The sequence below is a fragment of the Grammomys surdaster genome, unplaced genomic scaffold (genome assembly GCF_004785775.1).
Source record: "Grammomys surdaster isolate TR1022 unplaced genomic scaffold, NIH_TR_1.0 125368, whole genome shotgun sequence".
In the NCBI taxonomy this organism is placed as follows: domain Eukaryota; kingdom Metazoa; phylum Chordata; class Mammalia; order Rodentia; family Muridae; genus Grammomys; species Grammomys surdaster.
The window spans coordinates 853,078-861,286 of record NW_021620240.1 but is presented as its reverse complement, the minus strand read 5'-3'; the positions used below and the strand labels follow the sequence as shown (position 1 = coordinate 861,286).

Sequence of the window (8,209 nt, the reverse complement as noted above, 5' to 3'; positions counted from 1 at the left end):
CCTTGGCCATGGTGGCTAGCCTGTTTCCAGGGAGTGCCTCTCTGGATTTTGGCAGCTGGGACAAAAGGATGAGTGGTGGAGGAAGGCTATAGGAGAGATCTATGATGCTCTGGGAATGAGAGGGAGAAGGGAAGGCTGCAGCAGGTGACCTGCTACACAGCTCGGGGTAAGACTTAGGTTCTATATCTTTTTTTAACTTTCAAAAACAATTTTATGCATATGTATGTTTTTTCTGCCAGTATGTCTCTGTGTTGTGTGCATGCCTGGTGCCCATGGGGGTCAGAAGAGGGTGTTGGGTTTTCTGGAACTGGAGTTATAGTCCTATGCAGGCCACCATGTGGTGCTGGGAATAGAACATGGGTCACCTGAAAGAGCAGTCAGGGCTCTTAACTGCTGAGCTGTCTCGCCAGCCCCCTTGTGATATATCTTAAGTATAAGCTTAATGTTTGTTTTTTTTTAAAAAAAAAAACTGTCAGACTATCCTCTAAAGACTCTCCACCCTTCTATCCAACAGCCTAGCTGAGGATCCCGTGTTCTCTTTGCCCTAGGAGAGGCTCTTATCTGAGCTGCTAAATTCTGAGAATGTAGCCTTTTGCCGCCAACAGCCAACTCACTCACTGTATCATGTTGTTTACTCAACAAACATCAGTGTGATACCACGACCGAGTGGGACTTACTACTGCTGCATGGAATCCTGAAAGCTTTGAGATTGAGACACAGCGCTCTGGTCACAATACTTCAACACCTCCATCCTGGGTTCTGTTGGATGAACTAGTATGAGCTGTCTGGCAGGCGTCAGTTCTATTGATACTGACAGGCTTGCCAATGGATTCCTCCAACACAACAAGGGCCCAAACAAATCGTGTGATTGCTCTCCCCAAATCCTACAAGGGACTGACAACCAGCCTTCGAACCTCAGGCACAACAAAGGAGCCAGGAGATAGTGGTACCCATCAAGTACTGAAGGTATCAGTGGTATCCCTCAAGTGTCAAAGGTACCAAAGAGTCTGACTGGGAAGGAAGGTGAGAAATGGGCTCCTTTTTATTTCTATTTTTCTCTTTGGAATAGATTTTTTTTTTCTGAAATAGATTGGTTTTTCTGAAAGGACACTGTTTTCTCAACACTTTAAAAAATAGTGTGTGCATGTATGTTTAATGTATAATATGTGAGCGCATGTTCACGTCCATCACATAGCATAGAAGTTCAGGGGATAATTTGTAGGCGTCAGTTCTCTCTATCATGTGAATCTCAGGCATCAAATTCAGGTTCTCGGGCTTGGTGGCAAGTGCCTTTAACCTACTGAGTCACCTTGCTGCTGCCTGAGATTTGTTTCCAGTCACGTGTGAAATGCACCAATGAAGCAGACGAAGAATGTGAAAATAGGCTATATAGTTAGCAGTGAGGGGAGGGAGGAAGAGGGAGGAAAAGGTAAGTCTGCCTGCATTACTTCTGGACCCTTGGTTCGTGAAAGTTTTATTGTGATGTTGGTTTTGTTAGATTGTTTTGTTTGGTTTTGTCTTTTGAGTCAGAGCCTCATTATACATCCAGGCTGGACGGGAACTCGTGATCCCCTTCTGCCTCAGTCTCCTGAGTTTGTACACAGTTAAGCTCCGCCCCTCCCCCGCCCTTTTTTTTTCCTACAAGACTGTGTCAGTTTTTCATGCATTACACAAACACATACATCTGCTGGAGCCAGAAAGGGATAAGGAGTTCAGCCTGGGACGGGGAAGGAAGGGAATGAAGGAATGAAGATAGTGAGGGAAAAACAATATTTGATATCGAGTTATCAGAGTAAATGGCTAACAGTTTGTCAGTTGGCCTTTATTCGCTGATTTTCATGTACGTGGTTCTCAACGCAACAATGCAATATCCTTAGGTTAAAAAAACTGCGTATCTGTGCATCATCTCATTAAATGTGTTTGTGTGTCTATCAAATTTTAAGATCTTACATTATTCAAGTCTTTGGAAAGAAGAAACAAAACCCTGGGGAAGCCTCCCCACACAGCTTGGTGCTTTGTCCCCTGCATTTCTGCTTCCAGACTGCCAAGCCCCGCTTACTAGCTGGGAGATCCCAACGTCTCTCACCTCCTCCCCTGCACCACAGTCTCGTTGCTATGGAGATAGACTTTGCTGCGGCCAAGACTTGAGAGATGTTAGAAGCTGGCTGGCCAACCTCTGCAACAGGCTGTGGGCGGAAAGGAGGAGCCAGAGAAAGTGCTGTCTGGGCAGAGAGGCCCCGGACTGTAGAGGGCCCCTGCTCTGCTGGCTCCGCCTCTATCACCCCCACCCACCCAGGGTATAGAAATACTGCTGCAGTCCGGGCCACCGCCCACTGCACTGCGACCCAGTAAGGACTTCGCCACTTAGTCTCAGCAGCTTATCCAACCGTGCTCTGCGCCCATGGCTAAAGGTCCCTTTTCGCGCAAGCCCTTGGGTCCAGAGCAGATGTATTTCGACTCAGATCCTGAGTACGAGGGCCTGTTCGATAAGCCTTCCCTGGAGGAGGGCCACACTGCCCCTGCACCTAAGTCTGCATCCTCGGCTGGCAGGAAATCTGGACGGCGTTCAAGCGGGAGGGCTCCGGGAACCCGCGCTGGGCTGTCCCGAAAGGCCGCCGTGCGTCCACAGCCCAAGGAAGAAGAACCTCCGGTGGAAGAGGGCTGCTACCTAGACCACTTCCCGCACCTGTCCATCTTCATCTACGCGGCCATCGCCTTCTCCATCACCTCCTGCATCTTCACCTATATCCATTTGCAGCTTGCCTAAGCAGTCAGGGCCCGTCGGGGTGGGCGCAGAGTCGAGGGGAGGGGAGGGGAAGGGAGGAGAAAGAGAAGCGTAGCCTTTTGTTTCGGAAACGCGCTGCATCCCCTTCATCTAGCGTTCAATGCTTCTTTTCTTTGTTGTCGCTTTGTCTAATTGTTCATCAGACAGTCCAGAGTCGCTATAGGCAATGGAATAGCTGTGTTGCTTGCACCCGTACATTGAGTGCAATTAGTACAATTCTGGATTGGATTGAATTGAACTCCCTTTGTAATTAGGATGTCTCTGCATCCTACCACTTTGTGACGTGAAGGCCCAGCATTTTCGTGTTTGTAGAACACAGAGTCCAGCCTTCTGTTTAAAGGATGAACCAGACCGGAGCCTGCGGCCTCTCTGAGAGTAGAGTCAGCACCCTGGCTCGAAGTGCTGGAGCCTCATGATGCTGCGTCACCCCGGGATGAGCAAGTTGTGCCTAGTTCTAGGACTCTGAGCACCAAGCTGGCGGACCTGGGAGAGCAGCGGATATGGCTGGATGCTGGAGGAGGTGAGTGGCGTTTGTCAAGATGATTCTGCACCTTCAGGAGCTGGGGCTGATGCGGGCTGTGTATTTTTCCCGTTTTAGGATTTGTGGCTACCAGAAGGACCCACGGCCTGTAGTAAGCAGAATTGACCACCAGAAAGCCAACGCTCAAGACGGGTTTTTGGACTGTGTGGAACAGGAGGCCACAGGTCTTCAGAGATGGAGGCCTAGAATTCGTGTATTCCATGAGATGAGACTGAGGGCTTTCCTTTGTGGGCGGTCCATAGGACTGTGCTAGAGAATTCTATGGTGACTTCATTTCAGCCTGGAGGCCTTCTGAAGCTGTGGTATCAAGATGAAGGGGCTGGGATTAAGGACTGTCAGTAACAGAGTTCTTGCTGAAATTTGTCATCTCAGACTCAAAAAAGTGAATACCAGAGCTCACTTTTGGAGGTTATTCACCTACCCACTCGTTATTCATGTCAGCTGTCCAAATGCAAAACTTTTAACACTGCTATACTCTGGAAATGTCTATAAATGCAGTATATCTGATGGAATAAATCATATTCTCAGTCTCCTCTGTATTCAATTGTCCATTAACTCCCAACTATATGATGCTCCTTGACAGATTCCCTCTTCTGCTCTAGATTTCACTCCCTTTTCTTTAAAACATTCCCACTATCCCTGTAAAGCTGACTTGATTACACAGCATTTCTAGGTACAGAATCTCTCCAAACCAAATAGCTATACAGGCCCCTCTGTGGCATCTAGCACTATGTCCAGATTCCTATGTCCACAATCCCCTAACAGCAGTCTGACCTTGCCACATGGTATCATTGCCCACTGCTCAGTATTAGAATCCCCACTTGCCTCCCTATCAAGGGGCTTTTTACCCAGCACAGTCCCTCAGCTAAGCTCTGGATCTGCTCCGTGAATGACCCAGGTTGAGTTTTTAGAAATTGTTTTCAAGCCGGGCGGTGGTGGCACACGCCTTTAATCCCAGCACTTGGGAGGCAGAGGCAGGCGGATTTCTGAGTTTGAGGCCAGCCTGGTCTACAGAGTGAGCTCCAAGACAGTCAGGACTACACAGAGAAACCCTGTCTCGAAAAAAAAAAACAAAAAAAAAAAATTGTTTTCAAATAGAAGGGCCTTCCTTCACTGTTCTGGTCTTCCCTGATCCCATATCCCCATGTGATTTGGTATTTTGCTTCTTTGCACTTTAAATGCCACAAGTCTGACACCCACTGTTCCCTGATGACAGCTTGTTTACAGTAATCTCCTCTAACTATCAATGGAAATGTTCCCCCAGATTACATCTCCGAAGTACCAAAAAAGTTCTGCCAGTTTCCGGTTGTACCCGTGGATGCTGGATTTAGCACTGACGTTTAGCATTGCTCCCCACTAGATGCCTATATATGGGCTAATTCTTTCCAAAAACACACTCCCTATTGTCTCTCACTTTACAGTCCTAGGTATGATTGTATCCTCTAATCCCAACAGCAAATTCCTTCCACGAGTCCCCAAACCAAAGTATCCATTTCTCAACATCTGTTATTATTCCATGGTATCATGAGATTTTCCAGATATTGAAGATCCATTTTCTACCCCAAATTCAAGCATTTAGTTTTACCAACTATACCACTGTTAGCCCTATTACCTCTCAAATCTTAACATTGGTTTCAATGTCCAGACTGGGGATGGCTCAGCCAGTTAGAATGCTTGTTGCATGGTAATAGTCAATTAAGGAGCCCATCCCTGGGGAAGACTAAATATTCATTCATATTCTCTCAGCATTCCTTAGTTACCTGTAATTGTCTATGGGTGGTACCAATGAGATTCGCCTTACCCTCACCCCTCTGCGGCTTCATGTTAGCATGTGCATTAGTGGTGCCTTTGTTCAGATCTTGTTTAGGCAGCTATATTGTTGAGGTATCATGGGTGAGCTTATACATACAAACAACACTCAACAGGCTGTGTGTGTGTGTGTGTAAAACAACAATTTAACAAAAGAACCATAAATTTGAAAAGAGGGACATGGGAAAGAGAGGAAAGAAAGAGAAATTATAACTATATTTTAATTTAAAAATTAAAAGCTGGATGAACAAGTCATAGAAAGTTAAGTGGCACCTTTCAGTGGTCTCTGCTTCAGTTTCTGATTCCTGGCTTAAAATTGCCCCAACTTCCCTCACTAATGGATGTTACCTTGAAATATAAGAGAAAATAACACCCATCCATTCGCCCCACTCCCAAACCAAACCAACCAATCAAATAACAAAAGACTGCTTGAAGTTCTTTTCAGAGGGCTCAAGTAAGATTACCTGTGTTGGTCAGTTCCCAATCACCCATTAATCCCAGGCCCAAGGAGTCTGATACCCTCTTGGCCTTCACAAGCACCAGCAAACAAATGGCATACAAAAAGATAAATAAAAATTTTAAATCTCAAATATTCAGCCCCAGTCTGGGATATAGTTCAATGTTATGAACCCTAGGTTCCATACCCTGTAAAGCAAAAACAAATAACCTATATTGTCCCTTATTTCTTAATGTATTAGTCCCACAAATATTGTCCCCCCACTGTTGTACTCCAGCCTTTAGCATTCACCTACCGTACATCAGCCCACTCATAACCATGATTCAATTACTTTTGTTCCCATACTCTAATATTGCCTCTTATTGAGCTGTGTTCCTTACACCTGCTCACTCTTCTGTGACCAGGCTGGCCTTGAACTTTGAGATCTGCCTCCTCTACCTCCCAAGTGCTGGGTGGCCTGTATCTCCTAACCTCTGTTCTCCCATCATCCAGGTTGCCTCAGCATCATCATGTCTGGCACACCTTCCTGTTAGGTTTTCCCACAGTGACCATGCATCTCTCCACTATTTTATAGGTGACTGCTTTCCTATACCGATTCTCAGCAATATGCCAATTTTGAGGTTGCCTTGTCCAAATTCTCAGGTCTTTTCCTGCCTAATAATAAATATCCTTTTAGGGTTTCACCATAAAAAAAAAATTACCTATGAGCTGGAGAAAGGACTTGGCAGTTAAAAGCACTCCCGATTCTTAGAGGACAGGGTTTAGCCTTCCCTGACTCCAGTTCTAAAGATCCAACACTCTCTTCTGGCCTCTGCAGGGTCATGCATACATAGGCAAGACACTCATAAAATAAAAATCTTAAATATCAAACATACCCATCCTTTTATGTTGCTCAAATTCCAGGAATGCAGGAGTATAGTTGAGTGGTATAGCTTAGTGTGAACACTCTAGCTAGGTTTAGTCCCTAATACCCAAAACATGTATTTTGAAAATTCTATATTCTTATTGACCTAGCTGGGATCACATACTTACTTTTGGCCAAAAGGGACAACTTATCAGACAATATGAAAATAACCTCTCAAATAAAAACTGAAGTGTTATGGATGTTGTGGGCAGGTAAAGTATCAGATATCTACTTCCAGCAGATCAAAATTGACCCAGTGCCAATTGTTTGGGGCAAGAGTCCTGTTCTAAGCTGTCAGTGATGAACAGATATACGAATACACGAAGCTATTTCTGATTATGAAACAATATTATGCTTGAAAGAGATATTAGAACTTTGCTGAGACAGTACAAAAACTCTCAGATTTTATTTTCCTAACAGGTACCCTATACCCTTATTAGTTATCTTACTCTGACCTCACTAGGTCCATGGCTGCTATTTAAAAAAACAATAACAACAACAAAAAAAAAACCTCAGAAACTCAGAACACCAAAAATGTATTGTCACAGCTGTGGAAGGCCGAAAATCTGCAATGTGTCTACAGGGCCGCTGCTGGAAACTCTTAAATCTGTGCTCTGCCTCTTCTACCTTGTGGCTGTAGTACTCCAAACCGTCTAGGTCACAAAACAACATGTCTTACATCTCAAATCTTCCATTTGAAGGTATATTTTATCATCACTGGATTAGGGCCCACCAAGATAGTTCAAAATAATCTCTTCATACTTAATTATATTTACAAAGACCCTCTTTCTTTAAGGCAACACTTAAAAGTCCCAGAAATTAAAAGACAAATGTATCTTTGAGGGATTCCCCCATTCAACTATATTAGTTTTCCAATGTGCTAAATTGGAAATAAATGTGATAATTTTTATCTAAGTAAAAAGTCACATTAAGCCAGGTATAGTAATCCCAGCATTTTGGAAGTAGAGACCAATCTAAGCACATGAAGCCTTGCCTCAAGCAAAACAAAACAAAAACCAACTAAACAACAAAAAAAGCCATAGAGGAGATTGCCGTTTCTCCAAGGTCTCTTGCTGGACTCCAAGTGCTTACCACCACTAGGTTCTTGCTCTTGCAAAGATCTGTTCTGGAAATAGAAACATTTCTTCTGTACCAAAGCCAAGAGGTTTTGTTTTGTTTTTTAAACTACTTCCTTATCCCAATCAATTAGCAAGTTCCCAGTCCAAGCTAAATTACTAATAAAAGTGCTATACTGGCTGGGCCATGATGGAAAACTATGGTTCTATATTTCCCCTCACTGCTGGGATGTCAGAACAACAATATCGTGAAACACGGGGGCACTAGGCTACATTCCATTCTGCCTGTTGAGATGCCAGGCTCCTGTGATACCACTAAGAGATAGGCCCCAGCCCATATTTCTCTGGATACAAAATGGTGGAGCCTGGGACGAGGCTGTGGTTCTCAAACTCCACAGCACCCAGATGATGCTGGGAACGAGGAGAAGGTGGGTGAGAGGGTCAGGGGCTGCAGGCCTGAGATGAGTGCCAGGCAGAAGGAATCTGGCTTAACTGAAGGGGCCAGGAGTGTGGGAGGGGCCTTCTCTGGGAGGCTTAGGCATGGCTTGGTATGACAAAAGCTTTCCCTCCATGGCAGTCCTTAAGGAACAAAACAGTCCTTGCCTGTCCAAACTATTTATTCATGGTGAAAAAGGAT

The 8,209-nt window shown here is 44.8% G+C and overlaps 1 protein-coding gene and 1 long non-coding RNA gene across 2 annotated transcripts; both read left to right on the top strand.

The window, feature by feature from the left end:
- Positions 1 to 2,353: 2,353 nt before the first annotated feature.
- LOC114637690 lies at positions 2,354 to 2,775 on the top strand. The gene has a single exon (XM_028785964.1). The coding sequence runs from the start codon at positions 2,402 to 2,404 to the stop codon at positions 2,765 to 2,767; it is 366 nt and encodes a 121-aa protein (XP_028641797.1). The 5' UTR covers positions 2,354 to 2,401; the 3' UTR covers positions 2,768 to 2,775.
- A 51-nt stretch (positions 2,776 to 2,826) lies between these two features.
- On the top strand, positions 2,827 to 3,865 carry LOC114637691. Its single transcript, XR_003713776.1, has 2 exons — positions 2,827 to 3,305; positions 3,384 to 3,865. It is a non-coding gene; the product is annotated as an uncharacterized LOC114637691 (long non-coding RNA).
- Positions 3,866 to 8,209: the final 4,344 nt, after the last annotated feature.

Excerpts from the sequence above, each read along its gene's own strand:
- LOC114637690 (XM_028785964.1), top strand. The coding sequence starts at position 2,402 with ATGGCTAAAGGTCCCTTTTCGCGCAAGCCCTTGGGTCCAGAGCAGATG.